The 26,390-nt window shown below is 36.2% G+C and overlaps 1 protein-coding gene across 1 annotated transcript in view; it reads left to right on the top strand.

Annotated features, from left to right (window-relative positions):
- LOC126766995 (uncharacterized) overlaps window positions 1–26,390 on the top strand; it is a 188,537-nt gene that overhangs the window by 107,827 nt on the left and 54,320 nt on the right. The window contains exon 6 of the mRNA XM_050484630.1: window positions 22,362–22,669. Coding sequence (XP_050340587.1) covers window positions 22,362–22,669 — 308 coding nt within the window. The remainder of the gene's footprint in view (window positions 1–22,361; window positions 22,670–26,390) is intronic.

Genomic DNA, 26,390 nt, shown 5'->3' with positions numbered 1-26,390 from the left:
ATTGGTTGAAAGAACTTCTGAGTAGATGATATTCCAAGTGCTTAAATCGGATGAAATTGAATGAAAGTATTTAATTTACTTACGAAAAACCTAGGGTAGTATCGTAAATCGTGCATTAGGTAAGAGTTAGGTCATTTCAAAATGAAATCTTTGGACATTAAAACTTGTCTTAGATATAATACTATTATTAAGGGTGTCATTAGAAATATTTCGGCTAACGACTCACATACTTCTATTTCAAAAACCTTTCATTTGATATCAATATTGATATTTATTTTTATAATTCGCAGAGGCAACCCTTTTCAAAAATATTTTTAACATGACATTTTCTAAAGTCTATTTAGATTGTACTAGTCCTTACTGTAATATTTGATCAAATTTTATATATTAAATAACAAGTAGCGAAGAGCTAAGTTAGGGTATAACCTAACAATTAATAGTTCTGTAACTTGCTAGGATTAGCCAAGGAAGTACCTTCAGGTACATGAGGCCTGTTAGTTATATGGGGTCCCGAAAATTTTTATATCAGGTATATGGGGGCTAAGTAAAGTATTGACCAGATTCCACCCAGTTGTAACACACAGGTAAACTACTACTAGGAAAGAATTCTCTCTGAATTTCAATATAAATCTGCCAAATTGACCAATATTTTCCGTAAAAAGTCAACCATAGTGGGAATATTCGGAATCTAAGGGCTTAAATAACGTGTCGTGGATTTGGCCAATTTTTGCTCATAGGGTGCCAAAAATTGTTCAATTGCAAAGTTTTATACCGTTATGTTAATTACTTCTTGATTTGTACACTCGAAAGAAGGAATCAGATGAAATTTAAAATTGTGTTATATGGGAAGTATGTGTGTCTATAGTCCTATTTGTTCCATTTTCACACTGTAACATAAAGATGTCAGGTGAATGTCACACACAAATTAGGTTGAAATCGGTCGGGCTGGTCTCGAGATATGTGTTCTCACTTACAAGTGGGCAGTGCCACGCCTATCGTCCAGTTTTTAACAGTACGCCCACTTTTTCAAAACTTTTTGCCCACAGGTTTCAACTCTACTTGTCTTCCTGATTATTTATATATATATATATGTATATATATATGTATATGTCGCTTAGCTTTAGGTGATATATACAACAGTTCGGTTTTTAGTAGTTCTTCTCATAGTCACTATATAATGTACACATATCACAGTGCGAAAGTGGCCGCAATCGGACTACAACCACGCCTACTTCCCATATAAAACAAAGTTAAATTCCATTTGATTCTTTCATTTTCCATTACAAAAATCAAGAAGTATTTAATATGACGGGATACAATTTTGCGCTAATAATTCTTATAAAATATGCCAGCTTACGACCAAAAATTATAGAAGTCCAATCAAAATTGCTCAAGCCCCTAGATAGCGAATATGTGGACCCCAATATCTATAGTCAACTTTTGGCCGAAAATATCGTTTCATGTGTGAGATATGCAATTGAAGTTCAGACAGAATTTCTTCATGGCAATAGTTATTCTGTGTACCACAAATGACTTGAATCGGGTCAATACTTCCCTGAGCCGCCATATACCTGGTATAAAGATTTTCGAACTTCCTGGTGACTTTATGCCTGATATATTGGCCAATATGTGAGTTATCGCAATGAAAATTACATGTTTTACTCAAAACAGTATATTTTGTGGTTTGTAGATTGCTTAGATTTCGATCCTCTGTTTGATATTTTACACTTTAAGGTGTACTTAACATTCTTTTTTTAATATAAGTTTCCTTAAAGCCTTCAATTTAACATTCTTATTGTAGATTTTTGTATTGTTTTTACGTCTCTTCCGAATTTTCAATAAGGTGGCAACCTTAAAATTCTTTTTTTGCAAAGTGTTAAAATATTAGTATTATGCAAATAAATTCAGCTCCATTAAGGGGGTATTCTGGTCTAGAAGCATGAATTTCAGGTAATTTTTAAAGTGTCGTAAAAAAAGGCAATTAACCATCCATTTTTTTATTAGTCATTTGTTAATTTTAGAAGAGTACAGAAAAAAATTAAAAACTAAAATAAGTAAAAAATCTCAAAAATTATGAGCTGACGAAGTGGGAGGTCTCTAGAAATTTCCACGTGACCATACACATGATTTCAACCCTCCTGGTTATCTGAAAGCAAAAAAAAAGATTATTAATCTTGAATAATGTCGCAATGGCGGGAACTACGGAAAAGTGGGAAACATTTTTTTTACAAAATGGCGACTGCTTGAAAAAAAATTTTTTTTGGATCACTTTTTCTGACTATTTCGAATTTTTTAAAAACAATAAAAATAAAAATTTGGGGATGGGGCTAGTTCCAACCATAGACAAGCCTATAAAGAAGACTCTATAAAAATTTCAAGTAAATCGGTCCAGTAGAACCTGAGAAATCGTGGGTATCGTTCCGAAAAAGTCAGTTTTGAGAAAAACGCGTTTAAAGTTTCGCGTAAAGTCTTTTGTTCGATTAGTTCCGGCCGAACCAGTTTGGATGCCGGGTCAGAAAAGTGCCTATATCTCCGAAAATAATTTGAATTTTGAAAAATCCTCTTGTACACATATTCTTGAATAGTTAAGCTTTGAAAATATAAACAAAAATTTCGATTTTTTTAAATTTCTAGACCAGAATACCGCCGTAAGGAGCTCTTTATGCTGTCAACGTGACGGAATTTCATTACGTAACACAATTTTGTTACCGAGCATAAAAAAATTTGCTTAAAAATTTTGATTATTGAAAATAATAATTAAATATTGCTTAATTATTAACATTATTTAATTTAATTATTAACATAAATTAATGTTAATTATTAACATTATTTTACTTAATTATTAACATTAATTAATCTTAATTATTACACACGCGTCACCCTGTAAAAATTATCTAAATCAAATATTTACTTTTAAAAAGCACACACACACTATACATACAATGTGTGCTAACAAAGCATTGCTTATTTATACCTATGTTCGCATGTGTGTGTAAATGAACCTGCGCTTTTGTGTGCTTGTGTGCTAATTTGATACTCTAAGTATGCCTGCACATATTGTTTTATCTGCTTAACACGTTGTAATTAGTCAATTTCATAAGTAAACTTCTATACAAATTTATGTGTGGTTGTGTGGTGAATTTCACAGCAGCGACGACAACAACAACAAAGGCCACACAGCATACCTGGAAGTCACAGCATAGACTTAGGCGCAAAGGCGCATATTTACGAACACAGACTGGCACTCACATATATGCCCATACAAATTTACATAAGTGTACATATAAATGTTAGTATATATGTATGTGCATATATTATATATTTTAATACATTTAACTGTTAATGCTTATCCATACAAAGGCAACAGACCTAATCACCAAAACACACCGATTTGCAAACATTTCAGCTACAAGGGCAGACACATTGTATGCGTTATATAATTGTGTGTTTGAATGTGAATGTAATTTCACACATACATGAGCGTGTGTTTGACACAAGGCGGCTAAGCATATTTATCAGCATTCATTGAAATCTGCATAACAACAACAACAATAAGTTTGTTCATTAAAGTCTGGCATTTTGGTGTTCCACGCCAGTGCTTTCACATACACACACACACACACAAGCACTCATTTATGTATGCAATAGCTATATCTAAGCTGTGCGTTTGGCTTCACACAAAAATGTCAAGGTCATTTGGATAAAATCTCAAATTTGTCGGAATTGTCGCTATTAATATGAATTTCGAAAGCACTGTTATTTTGAATGCACATTTTAGCAGTGTTCACACATGCGTGCGTTTACCGTTTAAACTCGAAAATGCAAGGGTGTAAACGCCAACGAATTTAAATTTGAATGAGTTATTAAATTATTCAAATTTAATTAAAATATTCATGGTTAACAGCTTATACCGTTATGTAGTTACTTTTCGATAATTTCCAGGAAGCGTGATATTTCACTAAGTGATTTGGCTAGCTTCAAGCGCACAAAACTGTCACCATGCTTGCATTCATAAAATATTTTCGAATTTAATATAATTTTACTTCATTAAAAGTGATGCTAAGATGAAATGACTGCCGATAAAAGAGTATTTTTACGAATATTTTGGTTTTTAGTTTTTATGAATGTCTAACGATTGCAATATTTAAACATGTTTTGTAATGTCCAAATCAGTTATTGATGTTTTTGGCTTTAAAGCTTCTAAGGTGAAGTCTTTTGGGCCTGTCACACGTTTAAAATTTATTGTGATATTTAGATCTTGATCCATATTGATGATTAATGTATCGCTAGTGAATGCCACACGTTCAATAACTATAATCTCTATATTTTATTTTGAAATAAATCGATTTTTTGAAACAAGAGTGTTAATGCACCCGAACATTTTATACTCTTGCAACTTGTAGGGAACAAAGCCAGGGACTTTTAGGTGTGAAATGTCAATCAAAGTATCGGAATCCATGCAATTTATACATATATACACTATATATAACTCATACACTGACCGCCATATCAGAAAAATGATTTTTTTCTATTAACTATTGGGTAGTCGAAAATGTCTTTTCGTATTTCTAACCAAACTTCAATTTACTTTTTTTTTATATTTATAATAAAAATAAAGAAACAAAATTGTTGTGCTATACGAACTGAACAGCATCGTCTCCGTAAACTTCACAAATTTCATCGGTGGCTTGCGTGGCATTCTTCCCTTTTTTATACAAAAATTTCAAAATATAGCGAAATTCTTCATTATTTTCACTCATTTTTGAATGGCTGTAACTTTGTTTCAACTTCACCGAATTTATTTTTTTTTTCGATTAAATGAAGTTTGAAATTTCAACTTTCCAACACTATATGATATGACACAATGTGAAGAACTGGAGATATACAACTGGAACGACATCTATTGACAAAATGCGAAAAAACTTTTTCGACTACCCAATATTATAATGCCACATACTAAAACAGTATTCCCTGGGCTTCAATAAAGTTCCATGCATACAATCAGCAATTACATGAAGTAAAGTCAGCCGAATGTTCGGAAATACTGATATTAGTTGTACGGGGGCTAGGTCAAGTTTTCGCCCAATTTTGTCTATTTTGGCGCAAGGATTCAGTATTATGAGCAAAACAGAGTCTCTGAATTTTATACATACATATATACATATATACATTCATATGTGGTATAAAGTCATTAGGAAGTTCAAAAATATTTATATTAGCTATACGGGGCTCAAGGAAGTATTCAACCCCATTTTGATACACAGAATTACTGTTGCCATGAAATAATTCTGTCTGAATTTCAATTGCATACCTAACATAATGAATGATATTTTCGGTCAAAAGTCAGCTATAGATACTGGCATCCACATATTCGGTACCTAGGGGATTGAATAGTTAGCTTGGGTTTGGGAAATTTTTGGTCATAAGATGGTATACTTTAAAATAATTATTAGTGCAAATTTGTATACCGTTATATTAATTATTTCTTGATTTGTGTACTGGAAAGTGAAGGAATAAAATGAAATTAAAAATTGTTTTATATGGGAAGTAGGCGCGGTTGTAGTCCGATTTCGTCGATTTTTCGCTTTGTGACATAGAAATATGAAACGAATGTCACGTACTAAATTTAGTCGAAATCGGTTTGTCGAGGAAAATATGAATCGTGAGCTACTAAACTAGAACTCCACGGCGTATGAGGAACGTTCTCGTGTGCTTTATAAGCGAATTGTTTGACGTAATGTGTGAGAGCTTACCTGTATTTAAATGAAAATCCACTTTACATGCTTCAATATTTTTCGCTTGATGCACCGGAGTTGTTGTTAAGAGGCTGTAAATTAATTTTTTTCGATTTACCTTCCCTTATTGAAGCAGCTTTATTAACTTATTTTGAGGAGCAACAAGCGACTGTTTGCTGGTAGTGTTTCTTGTGTTATTCTTCCACTAGAAAAAAGTGTTTCAGCTAAAATATTATATTAAATACAGATCGAAGCTGCTAATTTTTCACTATTGCGAAAAGCTGCCATACAAACTGATCCTTTTCAATCAATTTAAATATTTTTTTACACTCTTTTACGCTAAGGATAAGAAATGCACCTGTAAAGAAAGTTCTATAGTATTATACTTAACATTTTTATACACTTGCAACATGTTGCTACGGAGTACACTAGTTTTGTTCACTTAACGGTTGCACGTATCAACTAAAACAAAGCGAGATGGTTATAGGTTTATATATATATAAATGAACAGGATGACGAGATCTGTCTGTCCGTCCGTCCGACCGTCCGTGCAAGCTATAAATTGAGTAATAATTGAGATATCTTGATGAGACTTGGGATGCAAGTTCCTTGGCAAAAAAAGTACCTCCACAAAAGCCATTAACCGTTAACCTGTAAAGCAAAATTAAAATATAAAACTCTAATTTCGCAGCGGCAAAGGGCACCTGTGGGAAAAAAATTTTGAAAAAGTGAGCGTGGCCCGCCCTCTTAGAATTTTAATGAAAATGGATGAAATCGGATGATATTCCCGCCCACTCCTCATATAACAGTACAGTTAAAAACTACTAAAAGCGCCATAAATCAAAAAGTTAATACACCAGAGACATTAAATTTTACCACTTGGAGGTATGAGAGGATTTTTACCATCAGGCGTGACACCGCCCACTTTTAGGTAAAATCACATATCTCGTATCGCATCCGTCATCAATCCGCTTGACTAATTTCAACCGAATTTGGTATGAGGGCATGCTCTGACATGGTTATGTTACAGTGTGGAAATAATATCGATATCTAAAAGCATGTCAGATTAATGAAGACTCCGCAAAAAATTCCTGCCACAAAAGCCAAAATTTTAGAAACTTTTAAAGCCCCTGTAAATATGACGCATATTTTCCAAATTATTCAACTTTTGCACTGCTATTTCTCCTCTCTACTTTTCCCAACTTCAACTCACCAAATCATGTTCCCGTCATGCAAATGGCTTTCACGTGGAAATGTGTCAGCTTTAAAGCACCATTTCCACAATTTTACAGGATTACACTTTTACCAAAAAGAAAAAGCAAAAATCTGTTAAATAATTTGTATGAAACGTGTTCGAGCTTAATCTTCAAATCAGAAGCTAATTTGTTTTATTGCCAAACAGCTTGTTAAAAATACAGAACAAAATACATGCACACACACACACACAGCGCGACAGTCATGCTAAAACAACTGACGTAAACAGTTTGGTGAAAATGGAGGCAAACGAGCGAAACCATATCACTTGTGTGTGTGTAAGAATGGATTTTTCTCACGTGCACTTGAATTATGCATACTTTTAGGTGCACGTGCGCGTAATGCCCTGTGTGTGTGGGTGTGTACTTTCAGCTTTACATTGTAAAGTTCACGCAATAATTCCAACAAAAAACAAAAATCGAAAAAATAAACTTCTCGGTCTTAAATGTTCCGACTGTCGCTATTGTGGCATGCTACACACATGCACACTCAGAGAATTTCCCGCAAACAAGATTTAAGCACAGCAGCAACGCAAATCGGAGAAACGCAAGCTCAGCCCATTAAAATGGCGCTTTGCGGGATTTGCTTTGAATTTACTTTCGTTCGATTTTCGCATTTTTGGGTTCTTCGGTTCTTCAGCAACGCGCTTAAAATAGCTAGAAATAGAAACTTAAATCTGGGCTAAAGCGTTTTAAAAATAAATTTTGTTGTACTTTTTGTTGGTTTTTAATGGAGCAGATGTTTTGATTAAGGTCATAAAAAGGTGCAAGTGTACATATATTTGTTTATACAAAGTAATTTGTTAAAAAAATAACAAAAATGTTTTTTCATACATATTATGTCAGATTAAGTTTGGTTGTTGCTGAGTTTTAACAAATCAAAATGAAATCAAGCCATTTTTATACCCCAAACAGGCTATATGACATTTGTCACAATGTTTGTAACGCGCAAAAGGCATCGTCCCAGACCCTTTAAAGTAAATTAATCTAAAACAAAATACAAAAACAGCGTGTCGAGTTGAGTCTGTCTGTCCGTCTGTATATACGCGAACTAGTTTCTCAGTTTTTCAGGTATTGGTCTGAACTGTTGCTCATGTCCTTTTCTCAGTAAGAAGCTGCTTATATATTTGTCGGAACTGCCGATATCGCACAACTATAGCATATAGCTGCCTACAAACTGCATGATCGGAATCAAGTGCCTGCATAGAAAACTTCTTTATTTCACGAGGTATCTTCAAGAAATTTGGTAGAGATTATTATCCAAAACATCGCTATAATATACAATGAAATTTTTCAGATCAGATTACTATATCAATAGCTGCCATAATACTGACCGATCAAATTGAAAATGTTTCATTTATTAAGGTGTCTTTATGACATGATTTTGCACAGATTATTATCCAAGGCATTGCTACGAATTCCGAACATATTGCTTAGATCGGACATATAGCTTATAGCTGCCAACCAAATTAGCCAAATAAATTCAGAACAAATATATTTTAAAGGTTAGTTCAGGTTAATCTGGAAGGCCAATAAGCCACGCATAGACCAGTTTTGGTCCTTTGCGATACCAAATGGGAGTTCAGTCATCCTTTAGGATGCCTGCGCATGACAAGAATTTTAACAGACACTGCGTCCTCACTGTCGATACCTCCTCCAGTGTATCAAACCGTGGGGGCCCCAAATGCTTACAGTGTAGTCTTGCCAAAGTGGGACAAGTGCAGAAGATATGCTCCATTGTTTTACTGGTGCCCTGCTCTAAACATTTCTTTTAGTCTTCTCGTTCTGTCAGACCCATCCTGCGGGTGTGTGCCAGTTATTATTCTCATCAGTCTCTTCTATCGAGTGCCAATAGGACTTGTGTTCTTCCAATCTACCGTTTTGCTCATGACTTTTGCAGTTTTGCACCCAGGTAGCTCGTTCCATCGGATTTAGATTTTCTTTCACGTGCTTCTGTCGAGCTCGACGTATAGATTGTGCATGAGTTTCCCAATGTTTATCACGTTTTCGGATGTTTGACGTGCACCATTCTTGGCAATCTGGTCCACTAATTCATTTTCCTCGACGCTTTTGTGGGCTGACACCAGTAGAAGTGAAGTTGCTTGCTTCTGGCAACACTTTCCACTGATGCCCTGCTTCCCAACACACTTCTGGCCGATTTGCGATGCGAGGTTGCTGCTTGGCTGTCTACAATTCCTATGTTTATTTTGATCCTTCTTTTCCTTGATTTCCGTACGCCGTACGCGTAGTAATCCCCTCCCCCTGCAATATACTTATGTCAACGAATTTTACAGTCATCATAGCACTTGGAAAAATCCTCCGTCGTGAAGGCCATCAGAGCCTTCTTCGATTCAGCTTTTATATTCTCCATTGAGTCAAAACGGAGTCCTCGGAGTGGTCATGTGAATTTGCTGAATGGCCAGAAGTTACACGAAGGTAAATCAGGCGAATGCGATGATTGCGGCACGATATTAGTTAGTTGAAAATGTGGCGAAATGATCACGAATAACCAATGCAGTATGAGACTGTCCATTGCATAGTAAAAATCGAACAATTCACTTTTAGAGCCTCACAAAACGACGCATATCTCAAATACTAATGAATATTTTGAAGTGAAATTTAGCACAGATGTCACTAATAGTACTACCAACTTAACGTAAATAATTAACTATTCGAAAAACACGCGAAGTATGAATAAAAAATTCACTTTTCAATTTGATCACAGTAGTACATTTATATCAAAGGGAAACTCCGTAGAGGAATTTTGTGCTTTCTTTTTATACAATTTAATGCTACAAAAAATGGACCTGTGAAGGGTCGGAGAAACCGAAGTTAACGTTTTTTCTAGTTCAAATGTAAACTTGCTTTACAATGTATGTGCTCTGTTGTCATTACGAGTAAAAATGTGGAAAATATTTTCAACTAACTTAATTTGTTCGAAATATTATATCTCCGAACTTTTGTTTTTACTATGCTGACAAACGCTGATATTAGCTTTTTTATTGAAATTCGATATTTAATTGCTCTCAGTGCAACCCTAAATGTAGGCAACGATAATTTTTGTTTAAAAATTCAATTATAAATAAAATTGCCAAATTATGCTTATTTTTTCATTATTTTTAACTGAATAAAATGACGCCTACAAACTCCGAAAATGCTCAAATCCCATTTTTTAATCCCAATAATTTAAAAACTTTCGCTCTAGTTTGTTTGAAAATTTAAAATGACTCGTATAATAAATATATTTGAAATGAAGTAATTATCAAAAACCTTTTCAAAATCTTTAGAAAACTTTTTTTCAACATCAATTGTTTTTTTAAATTCTAATACACAAATTGAAAAAAAGAGGAAAAAATCGTAATTTAGCCTTAAATGCAAAAAAAAATATTTTTGTTCGAATGCACTTTTCAAAATACCAAAGCAAAAACCCCAAAAGCAACTTCCAAAAAAACTTTTACTTTTGAAAAATTTAGGTCAACTACTTAGTAAGTTAATAAATTAAATTTTACTAGTTTGTCATTTTAAAACTAACATAAAAATTATAAGATTGTGCGCAAAATTAAATCCTGAATGAAATGTTTCCCTAAATGTAGGCAACATTTTCTGATTGATGCATCCCTAAATGTAGGCAACACTTTCTGATTGATGCATCCCTAAATGTAGGCAACATTTTCTGATTTCTAACCGAGTTCCCTACAATGCTTAAAGAGAATAAACAAGTAATGAAAGGGAGATTTTTTGTAGTAGGGTGCATCACTTGTGTGATCACCATTGATCGCTCATAGCTTTATGTACCAACAAGAGTCTTGTTCCTTCTCTTTTTCTAAAAGCGTTCAGTTCTCTATAGCGCTAAACTCTTTTCTGTCAAAATTCATCGAAGTATCTTAGGTATAAATTATTTATTATTATTTTCATAAAGTACATCAAAAAACTTGATACTTGCATGTATGTATCTATATACCTAAAAATTATATCAAAATCATTATTCACCTAAAGTCTGCTTTGAGAATAAAGCAGTTTCGATTCTTTTTTGCTTACATTGAATTATATTTGATTTCTTGATTTCCAAAAAAATGCTAATTTCGTAAAAATGTCTAGGTATTTGTGGCCGATTTATCAAAACTTTATAATTTGATTTCTTTTCAAAACAAAAATCAGTTGAAGCAATCAGCGTACATAACTCAAAAAGTTTCAAGTTTATTTACTCCTTACCAGAATATGATTTTCCAATAGAGCTTCGATCTGCTCATTAAGTCATAACCCAACAATTATGCATATTTGCAGTTTTAGTTAAACTCTCGCACGCATACACTTTAAACTAAATATGGAAAATCCATAAACAACTAATTTTCAAAAAAAAACTTTCTTTAAGCAATAAGCTTAAGCTGGCATGTGTGATTAAGTGTTCACGAGAGCATGGAAACGACGTGCTTGAACACACCACAGGAAAACAGGAATAACAAACATAGACACTAACTAACTGACACGCAGCGATGCTTCAACAATGCCGAACAACATTCTTATCTGCTGAAAGGAGACTAAGCAAGATACATAATTCCACCAGCGCTACTTAATTGTCATGCATTATTCATAAGCTGGGGAGCCAGCGAGTGGCATGAGTGAAGTGGGGTGGAGGTTGGGCTGTGCATAAAGGCCTTGTGTAGCAAAAGAAATACACAAGTGAGCGCACTTGTGGCGGCAGAACGCCCTACGAGAGGGCTGCCACTGATTGGCGAAGGACAACGAGAAGTGCGTGGAAGTGCAAGAGAGAGGTTAAGGGCTTACGCCATAGAACGGGTTTGCATTTTAGCTGAATAATTTGCCGCTATTTCCGTGTTGCCAACACATAGCATATTGCATGTGTATCTATAGATTTAAAAGATAATTAATAAAATCGGAGGAGTGTGAAAAGAGTGTGTTGTGTGTATGTGGCGGCTTGAATATGCCATTGTTTGCCGCTTATCTCCATCTTGTGCAACGCTTTTGTTGACTTTCAGTTGACTCTCGTTTGTTAAACAATTTGCTCTCACATCTTAACCGAACTTTACTTCACTCTTTCCTACTTTTTTCTTGCTGCTGTTAAACACTTGTACGTTATTTAACTCTTGCGCCACTTTTTCTTTATTAAAGCTTCCTTTTGGTTTCCTTTCTTTGGTGTTATTTTTGCTTTCGGCTTGTCTCGATTCCGTAACCTAACATTATTGCCAGCAAAAAGGTATGTAAGCAGTGCGTAGCTGCCGTTATGGGTTGCATCACGTACAAGCTGCCGTTACGCGTTTTACGCTCCTTTGGGCTGCCGCTCATTGCGGCACGTTCACGGTGCTTAGGTCGAAAGTCGAATGTATTTAATTAGGCAAATGAGTTGAGACTTTGACAGCAAACTAAAATTTTAATGCTACCCAAAGGATTACAACAAAAATAAACTTAATTTTCCCAAAGCGGTGGGAATTTCCCTTGGAAAGGAAGTATGCACAGATCTCCTAATTCCTGGAAGAGTGTCTTAATACGATAAGTGAAAATTATTAATTTAACAGCCGTTTTTGTGCCCTCGCTAACACATATAATTTTTGAAGAAATTACCTAAGACGAATCTTTGAAGCTTATACTTTGCAACAAAACCTCAGGCGGAAATTCCAATTAAATTCCCCGTGTAAATGATATTTCTAAAATTATATTTTGCTAAGTTGGTAGGACTGTCCTTATTTACTATGCCAAATATTGGTGCCTCGAGAGGTTATGCTGAGGTTTGGTGGGATTAGAAAGGAACCGCCTTGTCGAACGATTGATTCTACATTCGACTGTGAACAACTGATGAGACTGATGCTTCAAGCAAACGAAAAAAGGCCTGAATTGATCAACAGAAAGGGCTTCGTCTTCCATCAGGACCTGACCTTGCACCATTGGACTAACATTTGTTTCGGTCCATGTAGCGGAAAAATGGCAAAAAGTGGTCGACCAAAATGGTGCAAATTTGGTTCATTAAAGTTCATTATAAATATTAATAAAAATAAGTCGAAGTTTGATTAGAAATACGAAAAGACTTTTTCGACTACCCTATATGAGACCATTTCTAACCAAAATTCATGTGCGGAATCGGTGCAAAAGGCTTACGGTGATTCAGTTTTATCAAAACTACAAGCCTGCGAGTGGTACAGGCCTTCAAAGATGGTAGAGAGATCGTTAAAAACATGTCTCGTTCTGGACGAGATGGTGTTTGAAAATCGTCAAGCAATTGTTAGAGAGATGGGAAGAGGGCTCGACATCTCTCGATAGTCCACTCGAATGGTTTTGGTGGATATTTTGGGTATGAAACACGTTCTTGTTCGACTCGTCCCGATAAAGCTGCATTTTTTTCAAAAATAATACCGTAAACAGTTCTCTTTGGACATGCTTGATCCTGCGAATTCTGATCCCAGATTCATGAAGATCATCAATGAGACATGGGTTTATCAGTTTGATATATACAAACAAGTCAAAAATCATGGGAATGGGAAAACGAGCTGAAACTAAAAAAAAAATACCCGAGACCGCTCAAAAATCAAGGGCCGTGGTCTGGTGCATCATGAATTTATTCCGGAGGGACAGACGGTCAATAAGGAATTCTATTTGGCCGTATTGAGGCGTTTGCGTGAGGGCATCTGTCGAAAATGGCAGGAATTGTGGAAGAACAATACATGGATTTTACACGATGACCACGCAACCAGCCACGATTGTGACCGAATTTAAAGCCAAAAACGAAATGAATACCACCGTATTCACCAGATTTGATTCCGTGTGATGTTTTCTTGCAGATCATACTTAGACTCTTATGTACAATCCCATGTGAAACGAAGTGAAAAACTCCTGCAGTTGGATATCAGTAATGGACAAAGCCCTCAGAACCTATCACGAATCATTTTAGGTGCCTTATTTCTATTGCCATTATTTATAAATATGAGATCCGAGGTTTTTTTGCCTTGATCTGGCTTTGGCGGAACATTCGAGAAGCAAGTGTTGAGGTGATTTTATTTCATCTTTGTCCAAACAGCTGATGCAACTGGCATCCGGTAAAATGATAAATCTTACCGCATGAATCCCGATCAGAAAGTGTTCAGTTAGAAATTGAAAAGTGGACTTTTCCGAAAGCGCAGAGTTCACTAGAACTTTTACGATTTTCCGTGCGCCAGAAAGGACTTGCGACTGCACAGCTACTAGTAGCGGATCAACGCTAGCTGAGTTAGTATGAGAGCCCTTAATCCAGTAGTGAATCATGAAGAAGCCAACGGAGTTCCTACCCGTGCCCATTCCGTAGTTATGGAGACTGAAGTACCTGACTTAGCAAACTCATCAGCCTTGCAGTTTCCTGCAACACCGGCAGCGAATATGACTTCTCTCTAACTTTTATACTTGTTTATCAAATAATTTTTTAAATCAAATTAAATTCATTTAACCAACATTAAAGTGTTCTCTATGGGCAATACGAAAAATAGAGCACAAAAAAATCAAATTGAATAAACTTAAAAAGCTGACAAGAAATCCATATCTACACACACACACACAAATAAATACACTTTGATGAGGACGTAGCGAATCAGCGGCTAGACAAACTGAGCAAGGGTCATAAACCTCGAGTGGAGCACACTTGTGCGGCTTCATCAAAGAAGTTGACAATTTTCGCTATGATTTCCAGGAACCCCGCATACACAACCATACCCACCATATATTTGTACCGGCGCGCATTTAAGTTTATTATTTGTGTGCTTTCCTTACATATTCACTCATGCAAAATAAGCATGAACTCTCGTCAAATTATTAGTTGCAAAGAGAAGGGCCAAATATTAGCGCCCGGAAATGGGTCAGCTACAGTTGTGGGAAATGTTTTTACTACATATACATTTATATACATATATATATATAAGTACGTTGATATGTACTTTATACATAAATAAAGTGTTTGCAAATATTCTGCAGTGAGAAATGAAAATTTGTTGAGTGAACGGCGGTAGCAGCGTAAAAAGGTCACCTAACACGTGTCAAGAATACACAGTCATACATAAAAGTATGTGTGTGCATATAAGTAGAGATAGGTTTATGCTATTTTTGAGAATTCATGTGAGAATATGGTTAGCAATGCTGATGAAAATAAGAAAGCACATGAAAACAAGTGTGAATTGAATATAAAAATAAATATGAAAACAACTATGAATTGGAGGAAACAATAACCATGAATATTAATGAATAATAACGGCAAACATAAAATAAATTACCGCTCCACATTTTTACTATAAATATGGTAAATAATATGGTATACATTCATATAAGGATGAAAGTGCAAAACAAACATTGTTATGTTTGAGATTATATATAAAATAAAATTGTAGTCCAAATAGTTCTTAGCTTTTTATGTGTTTTAAGCATTTGAATAACTAAATTTTCAATTTTCTGTCGAAAATTTTAAATATATGTACATATATGATACTCCAGAGGCTTTTTTAGGTCGGTTCTGTGCTCTCTAACATAGAACTGACATTCTTTCGTCAGCGCCCTAAATGTAGGCAATGTTATACTGTTGGTGTAAAAAATATATATTTTCATATTAATAATGTAGACAAAATGCAATATAGGTTAGATGGATGATGTAGAGGGATCGCACGTGGACTGCTAAATGAGTCCTTTGTGAAACCATAGAAAGGAAGAACTCTTGTGTTCGAAATTATAAATTAGCAAAACGCTTAGTAGTCAATACAAATTTGCACAGGCGTTTAATTTCAAATCCCGCCAGCCAAGTGTTAAAGTCTTGACCTCCCAAACGCGGGGCAGTCAAGAAGGAAGTGCTGAGTTGTTTCCACGTCATCTTCTTCCATACAGCTACCGCAGAAAACATCTGATAGGATTCCCAGCCTTACTGACGCCAATAGGGCAATGGTACGTTAGAAGCCCTAAAACTAGGGAGAGCCTACTTTACTGAGGTCAAAGAGATCACTAGATCTTTTACGATCGATCTTGAGCCGAAAGGCTTTTGAGACAATGCATGTACCGACGGTGGTCCATAAGTATACTAAGGTTCTAGTGTGCCTTTTCTTGCTAGCTCATCAGCTTTACAGTTTCCTGCAAATTCCGCTGTGGCCTGGCACCCATACCAGTCACTACAGTCTGAAATGTGAAGTGAATTCCGCTTTGTATTACTTTAAAATAAACTTTATAGACTTATAACAAGAAAAGCAGGCCAAACCCTGTCTACCCCAATGAAATTATGCTGCTAAAATGACGTTTTCTTTTCTTGCGCCTAAATGTAGGCAACTTTTCCGTTTCGTTTTAGCTTTTAATTTATATATATATTATATATCTTCATAACATCTTTAAAAAGGGAAAATTTTGTAAAACTTATTTATGCAATATACGGTTATTAGTAATTACCGTTATATCAAAAAATTACTTAAATTTTAAGAGACCTTTACCGCGCCGCTGGCATAACGCTTATAAATAGATAAATTATTCACAACGGCATTAACACGCCCCTCTCACTTACATGCATACAATTCTGTTTGTTCAAGTGGCAACTCTATAAAAGTGTGTGTTGTGTGTGTGTGTGTCTACAGAATAAAGAAGTTAATAGCATTATTAATACTATTACTTTTTATTATTATTACTCACGGCTGTGCAGTGCTTTAAAATGCCACTAAAGGCACGCAGATTATTGTGGCAAGTCTGTGTGTGGCATGTTTAAGTTATTGAGAGCGCATGTGCTCGTGTGTGTGTGTGTGTGTGTGGGTGTATGTGAGCGCTAAAGTGCTGGCGACAACATCATTACCAGCAATCATCAACACGGCCGCAACGACCGGAAGCAATGACGACGGCAAAAGCATACAGACAACAACAACAATATTATGCAACAATAACAAAAACAACACACAATAGCAACAATAACAATCACGTTGATACCCATTGTGATTCGCATTTTGCCGTCATTATTGTTGTTGTCGGTCTTACTGCTATTATGCGTGAAGCCATGCGGCTTCAGCTGTTGCCACTTCATCATCGCATTTGCAACAGATGCCACCGTTGCCACTTTGCCACGCAAAGGACTCGGCAGCTGACAATAAACGTTCAAAGATCAACAACAATACAGAGATACACATGTACATATATGCATGTAGTAGTATGAATGCTACTGTGTGTGTGTCTCACATAAATAAGGATTGGGTGTGTATGCATATATATTTACATTGAGACAAAAAAGCACCCGGAAATTGTAATTAAATTCTCCGGGTAAATGATATTTAAAAACATATGTATTGGTAAGTTAGTAGAACTAGCTTTAATTTACCATATGAGCGCGATCTGTCAACCAGTTTTTTACAGCAGCTGTCATTACCCCTCAGTAGTGCATTGAGATTTTTAGAATGCATAAAAATATCGAACAAAGAATTGCCTCAAATTTTGTATTTTCAACCAAATTTCGTGTGCGGAGTCGTTGCGAATGTTGGAAAAGGGCTTACGGTGATTCAGTTTTATCAAAAACACAAGCCTACAAGTGGTACAAAGCTTTCAAAGCCGGTCGAGAGATCGTTGAAGACATGCCTCGTTCTAGACGACATTTGACTTCTTCAAGTGATGAAAATAATAAAAAAGTAAAGGATATGGTGCTTGAAAATCGTCCGCCTAGTGTTAGAGTGATGACAAGAGAGCTCGACAACACTCGCCAATCCGTTCGAATGATTTTGGTTGATATTTAGTGTACGAAACGCGTTTTTGCTCGACTCGTCCCGATAAAACTGTTTTTTTTTCAAAAGCAGTACCTTGAACAGGTCTCTTTGCGCAAGCTTGATTGTGCGAAATTCGATCCCAACAGCCAATGTGGCATGGGTTTATGAGTTTCACATGCAAACATGTCGACAATCATCGGAATGGTGAGCAAAAACGAGCCGAAACCATAAAATCACGCCAAAGCCGCTGAAAAATCATGGTGATGGTTATTGTTTTTTTTTGATATTCGCGATTTGGTGCATCATGAATTTATTCCGGACGAACAGACGAGCAATAAAGAGTTCTATTTGGTCGTATTGAGGCGTTTGTGAGATCATCCTTCGGAAACAGCTGGAATTGTGAAAGAATCGATCATCGATCAACCATTGCATTCACCAGATTTGGCTGCATGTGATTTTTTCTTGTTCCCAAAACTGAAATTGTTATTCCATGAAATTCGTTTTTAGTCCATCGAAGAGAAACAAAACAAAATTCGGTGAAGGAGCTGTAAACCATCTTACAAAGAGCTTATGAAAAGTGTTTTGAGGACTGGAAAAATCGTTGGCATAAGTGTATTACATTTGGTGGGAATTATTTTGAAGGCAACAAAATAAATATTGATGAATAATTAGGTTGGGTTAGGTTAGGTTATAATGGTAGACGCATATACCAGTCTTGGTCCTTTGCGATACCAGATGGATTCATCTAGGAGGCCCTCATCCTAGGTCGAGAGAAGTAGTCATCCTTTTAGAGATGCTCCTATTTCGCTTTAAACCCGAATTTTAACAGACTCTGCGATGTCACTATCGATACCTCCTCTAGTGTATCATTCAGTGGGGACTCCAGCTGCTTATAGCGTAATCTTGATGCCCTGCTCTATATTACCGCACCAACTTCATCCTCTATTTTCGAGTCATCAGTATAGATGTTTAGAGTATCCTTGATGAATAATTAAATATTTTTCGTTTTAATTGGAATTTCCGGGTACTTTTTTGTCACAATGTATATATATGTCTGTATATATATGCATGTGTGTGTGTCTGTGCGCTCTGTGCGTTCGCATTCCCAGTCATTGCAAATTTTATTCACTTTCCAGCAGTTGACGAATATTGCACAAGAAGGCTCGGGAAAAGGCAGTAAAAAATAGTGGTGGCTGACGGGAGGTTGCGGCGCGCAGTGCGTTCGCCGTTAGCAATTCACTTGCATAAACTTTGATTGCATTTACATGCGTTGATTTAATGCATTTCGCCTATAGCAAATTATAAATCTGTCAAATGGCATTTCTTCGCTCCGGCTGCCAGTCATGCAATCATTATGGACCTGACAAATGCACTTACTTTTTTTATATAGCACAATTTATGGTTGTTGTTATCGCTGTTGTTTTTGTTACTTTTATTGCTTGCCTTGCGTATGTATGGGTGTTTGTCTATCGATGGCGGATGAAAGTGTCACTTGCCGAGCGATTTTCATTTAAAACTTGTGGTTGTTGTTGTTGGTGGTGCTGTTGTTTTAAGCGAGTTGCTTTTCTGCGCGCTGCAATTTTCGAACGGAAGTTTTCGCAAACTGTTCGATTTTAATTTCCTGCCTTTCAAAAGCTCCCATTTAAAGTGTCAAGTCAATGCAAACGTAATGAGCTGAGGATGAAAGAACTCTTCTGTTGATGTTGTAATTAGCGCTCAATAATTAAACAAGTCCATGCAAGTTAATTAGTTTAAGTAAAACAAATTATTATCGCAAGCTTTCACAGTTCATTAATGAAATTCATTTGGAAGAATCGAGAGATTTAATGGGGCTTCCTAGTTTTTTTTCCTTCATTGAAAAATATATATGTACGTATGCAGATACGAGTTCAGAAAAGTTCACATATACATAGGTAGAGTACAAATTCAATCAAACTTTATATACAGTGAAATCTCCTATAAACAGACACTGGTGGGACCAGCCTTTCTGTCCGGTTAATAGGGTTGTCCGCCTAATAGATTGTCCTTAATAAACATCCAAATATTTTGGAATTCACTTTGGCTGATACCAATGCGCCGGTTAATACAGCTGTCCGCTTAATAGGTCGTCCGTTTAATAGAGCTTTCACTGTATTTATATTTCAGGTTTTTCAAGCAAATATAAAGTAAATTTAAAGTCGTTCTGAAGCAGTTAAATTCGAGAAAAGCGTGGTCGAATCGAAGCTAACCTTTTAGTTAGAGTCTGCTAAATTTCTTGCAGAAAAAGGATGTTTTCTCTCAAGTATACGTCCCAAATATTTCTAAAACCATATTTCTGCGTATAAAAGTGTGTTACTCAAAGATTGCCCGTTTGAAGTCATAGCATTTCCCATCTTATTATCGGTATGTGGATTTCACCCGCCGAGCCCCCGCTTGGCTGCCAATGATAAATCAAGCCAATTTTTGATACCCTGTTCTCTTGTTAACCGTATTTCAGTGAGACAGTCCTGCATCGATCAGAGCAAATGCTAAATAGAATAGTAAGTTCTGGTTTGTGAGGTGATAGAATGAAAACTTGTCTGCCGTTCTTTCCCAAACAGTTGTTAAGTGGTTTTGCCATATACGGCCGAGCGTTGCCATGATGAAAAATTTACGTATACCTTATGTCTAGTCGCAAATTTCAGGAGTTTTTCGGTAATCTCTTGCTTCAATTTGATGAGTTGTTGCCGGTAGCATTCCCCATTTATGGATTCACCCAGTTTTGAAAGGTTATAATACAGCAAAAAAGATAATCCATCCGTTGAGTTCAATATTGGATGACTCGTGATGACATTTCGACTGGTAACTGGCGAATCACACGCATGATGTTTTGCTCCAATCCCTGAATCGAAGCGGGATTGCCTGTATAGACTTTAGACTTTACACATCACCACAGGAAAAAGTCTAACGGTGTGATATTACACGATCTTCGTGACCAATCGACCGGCCAAAAACGTAAAAGTATTTCCTCGCCGAAGTGTTCTCTCTATAAATTGGGATTGAGAAGTCGTTGAGATGACGAACTTCAATTTTAGGCATCAAATAGTTGGTTATCATGGCGCGATAAATGTTCTCACCTCATTTTTGAGGAAATATGGACCGATGATTCCAACGGCACACAAACCACACCAAACCGTTGTTTTCTTTGGATGAAATGGCGGCACTTGAATCTCTTCAGGTTTCTCTTCGTCCCAAATGCGGCAATTTTGCTTGTTTACAAACCCATTGAGCCAGAACTTGGCCACATCGCAGAACAAGATTTGGCTCGAAAACTCAGATCTTCTTGGAACTTTTCAAGAGCTCATAGAGCGAAGCGATATCGCTTTGGGAGGTTGAGCGGCTTCAGTTATTGTACTCAGGATCTCGTTGTAAAATGCACCAAGTCCATCCAGAGTCAGTCCGAGTCTCCACGGTCTTCCTGTGCACTCTCAGCTACGGGTGCTATATTTTCTTCACTGCCTGCTGGACGTGGCATATTCGGTCGAATATCACCCAATAATGAATGCTTAGTCTAAAGATGGGTGATGCTTTTGCGAATAGTACGCTCAGTAAGCCGATCGTCGAACGTTAAAACCCCTTTCCGTGATGTCAAATATTAATAATTCGAATACTCGCCATATTAGTGCTCTCAATACAAGGAGATTTGTTTGCTTACTAAGGCTTTATAGATATGATACCGTATACGATTGGTGCCACCAAGACCTATGGACCTCAAAACTAATAAAGCATTTTCCAAACCTTTAAGTTGGGAAATTTAAGATTTTTATTTATTCTATAGTTTACTAATGCAAAATTAGAAAATTGTTCTTCAGAAGTATTAAACAATGTTTATAAGAAGAAAAAGTTTTGAGGGTATTTTTTCAGTTTTTTAAATAATATATCCTCAATTCAGGTATTATTCAAATTGCTATGCATTCTGCATTAGTTAAACATATGGCAACCCTATGTTTGAAAGTTTAAATATTTTTGTATTGGTGGCAACTCTAAACTCTCGTTTTATGACCTATATATTAGTTTTTGTTTGTGAAAAATTACTTTTTAATAACGTGGCAACATTGGTTAAACTTTTTTTGATCTCAGTGTTCTTAAATATGTTTATATCTCAAAAACTAACCATTTGACATCAATAATATATTGTGAAAAATTTTATTTTTCAGACAGATGATAAGTCTTTGGTACCGATAAGATCAACGCAAATTGGAACTGTTAACAAAATCAGTTCAATTGTTCCATACAGTATATAAAAAACATACATACATACTTATAAATATAAAACATATTTTTTAATTATTTATTAATATTAATTATTATATTATTTCCTATTCTATTTAAGCCTTCAGCATTAGAGAAATAAGTGCGCTAAAAACTATGTATTTTTATAAAAATTAACATTTTGAACATATGGCATCATTATATACTATATTAAAGGCATTCAAAATCCATCCACGCATTATTGCTTCCTAAGCGAATTCCGCTTTGCTTAGCACTTTCTGCGCGCAACGTTCAATAATTCAGAAGGCGCTCCATTTTCCTCTAAGTAGGTGCTTACTTATGTTGCTTTATACACTCCATATTGTCAACCACTTCGCCGTTGAAATTGTTTTCATTTTCTTTAACATTTTTTTTGTTTTGCTTTTTTCTGATGAGTGTGTGTGTTTTTGTTGTTGCAGGCGAAAGGACAGCAGCGCACTGCAACGTTCCGCCAGCATTGATTCCTTCGCCGAGATTGTGTTTAGCGACACGCCGCGACCATCACTCGACATCCCGCGCCCCACCGTGGTGCCGTTCAGCAAGCGCCCGTCGGCCAGCAGCCTGTTCTCGAACTGCAGCACCACATCGCAAACAACCCAATTGAATATCAATTACGGTGCCGGTGGCGATCTCTGCAGCAGCGGCAGCAGTGCGGGCAACAGTCGACGCGAAAGCCTCTTAAGTCCATCGTCAACGCGCCGCAATAAGCTGACCAGAATTATAAACGGTAAGTGGAGCAAACATAGTGGTGGTCATGTGCGCCGAAAGCCGGCAAACAAGCACACACACAACAACACACATACACGTTATATATATGTATACATATACTCTCGCGTAGATTTGCGCTGCTTGGCGCAATTATAGTGGCAATTGTGCGGCAACGTGACTGTTGGATTGGTGCCGCGCGATGTAACGTCACGCCGCTCCAAGTCGCAACGCGCGCAAACGGGAGCATTTCGGTATGAAGATGCGGTGAGAGAGCACAGAGGCGAAGCCGAAAACTGAAAGCGAGAAGAAAGCAGAAAGTTTAATGAAAGCGATTCGTTGCGCTCAGCGCGTCAGCGTTCACAAGGTGACTGTGTCGGTCGCTGGCTGAGTTGGCGTTGTTGTTAAGGTTGGTTGGGTGGGGGCCAGTGACAGCGGGGTTTGTCGAACTGTGGCGTTGTTTTGGTTAATTTGCATAAATTGTGAGCACATTGCACTTGCCGCATGCCGCCTGCCGCCTGCCGCGCGGTGCCTCTTTTTAGCCCGCAACTCTGCTGATTGTTTAAAGTGGCGATAATAATTCATTTGTTGTTGTTGTTTTGTTGGTGCGTGTAGTAGCAGTTGAGTGAAAAGTTTTGCAACATGTCAAATGAAATATGCACAGCGCCAAACCGCAGGTAGCACACCGAGCTAACGGTCCAACTTGACCAACATCAACAACGGCAACAAAAACCACCCGAGCAGCAACTTACTTTCCCATACAGAATTGGTTTGTTGTTGTTTGTTTGTTTTGTAGGTATGTATTTATTAGATTGTGGCTAAAAGCTTTGCCATTTGTCATTTGTCAGCTCGTCCATGAACGGACAGACGCACATATGAGCGCTCGAACGTGCCACAAACCGAACGAGGGCGGTTCAATAAGTCAATTACTCTCGGATTTCACGCAGAACTGCTGCTTTTCGTGTACCAATATCATATTTGAAGCAAAGTAAAAATGTTTTCGAAGAATTTTAAGAGAATTGGGTATGGTAAGTTTGCTGATCTTATGCATCTACAGTTAACATTACTCCGAGAAATGTTGTCTCTATGGAAATCATATAAAATATCTGGAAATCATATTTCTAGAAATAAAATGCAGCCCAGAAAACAATATGAACCAAAAATACAACAAGAATTGGTGAATGGAAAGTGCTTTTTTGCTTTTCTTACGATTCTTCGTAGCCGAACGCACCCATATTTTCATCCGACAAAGCATTATGAACTCTGCAACCGTCCTCAAAGGAGTTTGGGAAGAATTTCCTACAACTACAACAATAACAAATAAAACGCCGGTCTAAAGTGATCAAAAAACAAGATCTCCGGCATTACCGTCTGAGCGTCACAAACTTCCTGGCAATCTTAAGTAACTATATTTGTTTTTAACCGGCTGAGCGCTGTCGACTCCATTCTTAAAATTTAATTGAGGAATATTTTCTGCCGCTACAACACAATAACAACTTCTCCCGACTTGAATGATCCAAAGAAAATGGTCTTATGTCTATGTGGAAGCAAAGCCTGGGAGAGGGAGTATTACTGCTCTCAATGACCTCAAGGTAATAAGTCCAACAATCAAGAAATATATTCCGAATCGGTTTCCATATTAATGAGGAGACAAATAATTGCATTTTACGAAGAATCTTGCAACAAATATAAAGGTGAGACTACAAGATCGGCGCTACAGCAGCCAAAACTAATCTAACCAAATGCTAAAAAACGCACTGCTCATGGCAATCGCAAGGACATCCACCGTCGCAGTATTTTTATTCGACTATGAGAACTGCCCACATATGGAGGCCTGACAAAAACATGTATTTAAAATGTCTTCTCGGAGTCAGAAGCTGCAACTCCGAAATATATTTCTACTGAACTAATACAAATGCAAGCCAATATCAGGCGAAAGTGAATGAATGACAAATATCCTTTAGTTTCCGTTGAGCCACTGCGAGCTAGACGGCGCACATAGGAGCATTTTCCTTCATAAACCGGACAAAAGTGAGAATTACAAACTACAGCGATGCTACTCAAAATTGATATTTTAAATACCTAAGTAACCGTACTAGAATAAAACAATAAACCGATTAAATGACTGACCTTCAGCCCGTTATATTGCCACACAAGTAGTCGGTGATAGCGCAAGTCAATTCGTTTGCCGTGTTCATATTGCGCATCATTCCTAAAAAAAACTGTCTCAAGACACCACAAAATAATAAGAATTTATAAAGCAAGAACAGATCTTTACACATTTTCAGAAATTTTGTCCCTATATCAGAGATGATTTGAACAAAAGGTACTCCGTTCACTGTCACTGTTTCATATGTCCGGTTATGGGAGGGTTCCGAGTGTAAGGACTATCCATAATGAGGAATTTCACTGTACTTCGAAACTAGAAACATTTTTGAGGACCTTCACTAAAGTAAAAACAAAAGAGGTGTTTGTTAAATATTTTTATGACTTATCGAACTTGTCCCGTAAATTGGCGGCAAAATATTTTTGTTCTAGTGAAAGCCTATTGTCAAAACAACCCAGTAATTAGTGAAATTCATCTATTTTTTCTAAAGATAATGAAAAACGAAGGTAATGTCATATTACCTTCTTTCAAGGCATAAACACCATTCGTTAATGAAAGTCGAGGCTCAATCATACAAGACTGCTTAATTAATGAGTAGTTAGAATTTTTAAAATTTCGATACCATTGAAAATCCAATTGTGAGAAATCACCATTGAGCTGTTGGTTAATAATAATGAATGACTTCATTACTCTGAAGCTTCCTCGCAAACATAATAAATTTAAAAAAAATATTTCTAGCAATATAAGACTTGAGTGTATTGTTAATTGGTATATAAAAAGTATATTCTGTGAAGAAAAAAAAAATCGGTTGATATATACGGGATTTAAAGTAAAATTCCAATATTAGCCTAAAGTCCTCTCTCTCAGAGTTTTGAACTTTAAACGCGTTTTTCTCAAGACATTGGTTTTCTGATCGCGCCGGTTCTAACTTGTTTTCTACTGAACCGCTTGCTTTCAACTTATAGTTCTCGTCGGTACTAGCTCTAACTTTTTTATTTTACAAGCTAAAATACAATTCAAATTATTTATTTGCATTTACTTCATTTTACATGTTATTAAATCATATTAATTCATTATTGCCAAAATCACCCGGGCCAAACGTGCATTTTTTTTTGAGGTTCCAACTTCGAGTGACAATAATAATAGTAATAAAGTATTAAATTTTTTCAAATAATTTTTTTTTTTTTAATTTTCAATATGTAAATAAAAACACTCTAAATATTCAAGATAATTCATTTTTATTTTCCTATAAAAAACCACCCTCCAAAGAATTGAATGAAAATAGGCATAAGTTTAATTGCATTTTATTGCTTTTTGTTGCAGACTGGCTTAATTGCTTTGGGCACAGCTCTATAGCTCAATACAATGAAAATACTGAACAACATGTCATATTAAATATTTGCATACTTTTACAGTTATTAAATCATATTAATTCATTATTGTGTCAAAAAGTTAGGGAAGCTTGGAAAGTTTCTGCTCCAAGTTTCCCACACAAAACATTTACTGCTCAGACAAACAAACAAATACTTGTTTATTATGAATTCTTGGTTATTTCTTGACATCTACTCATTGAGTTATACTTTGCCGTCTCACAAGTCGGTTGTGTCATTTGTCATATTCATTTCGATGACATACT

Source organism: Bactrocera neohumeralis, chromosome 2, assembly GCF_024586455.1.
Source record: "Bactrocera neohumeralis isolate Rockhampton chromosome 2, APGP_CSIRO_Bneo_wtdbg2-racon-allhic-juicebox.fasta_v2, whole genome shotgun sequence".
NCBI classification, from domain to species: domain Eukaryota; kingdom Metazoa; phylum Arthropoda; class Insecta; order Diptera; family Tephritidae; genus Bactrocera; species Bactrocera neohumeralis.
The sequence above is the reverse complement of the archived record's forward strand: the minus strand, read 5'-3'. Positions and strand labels throughout refer to the sequence as shown.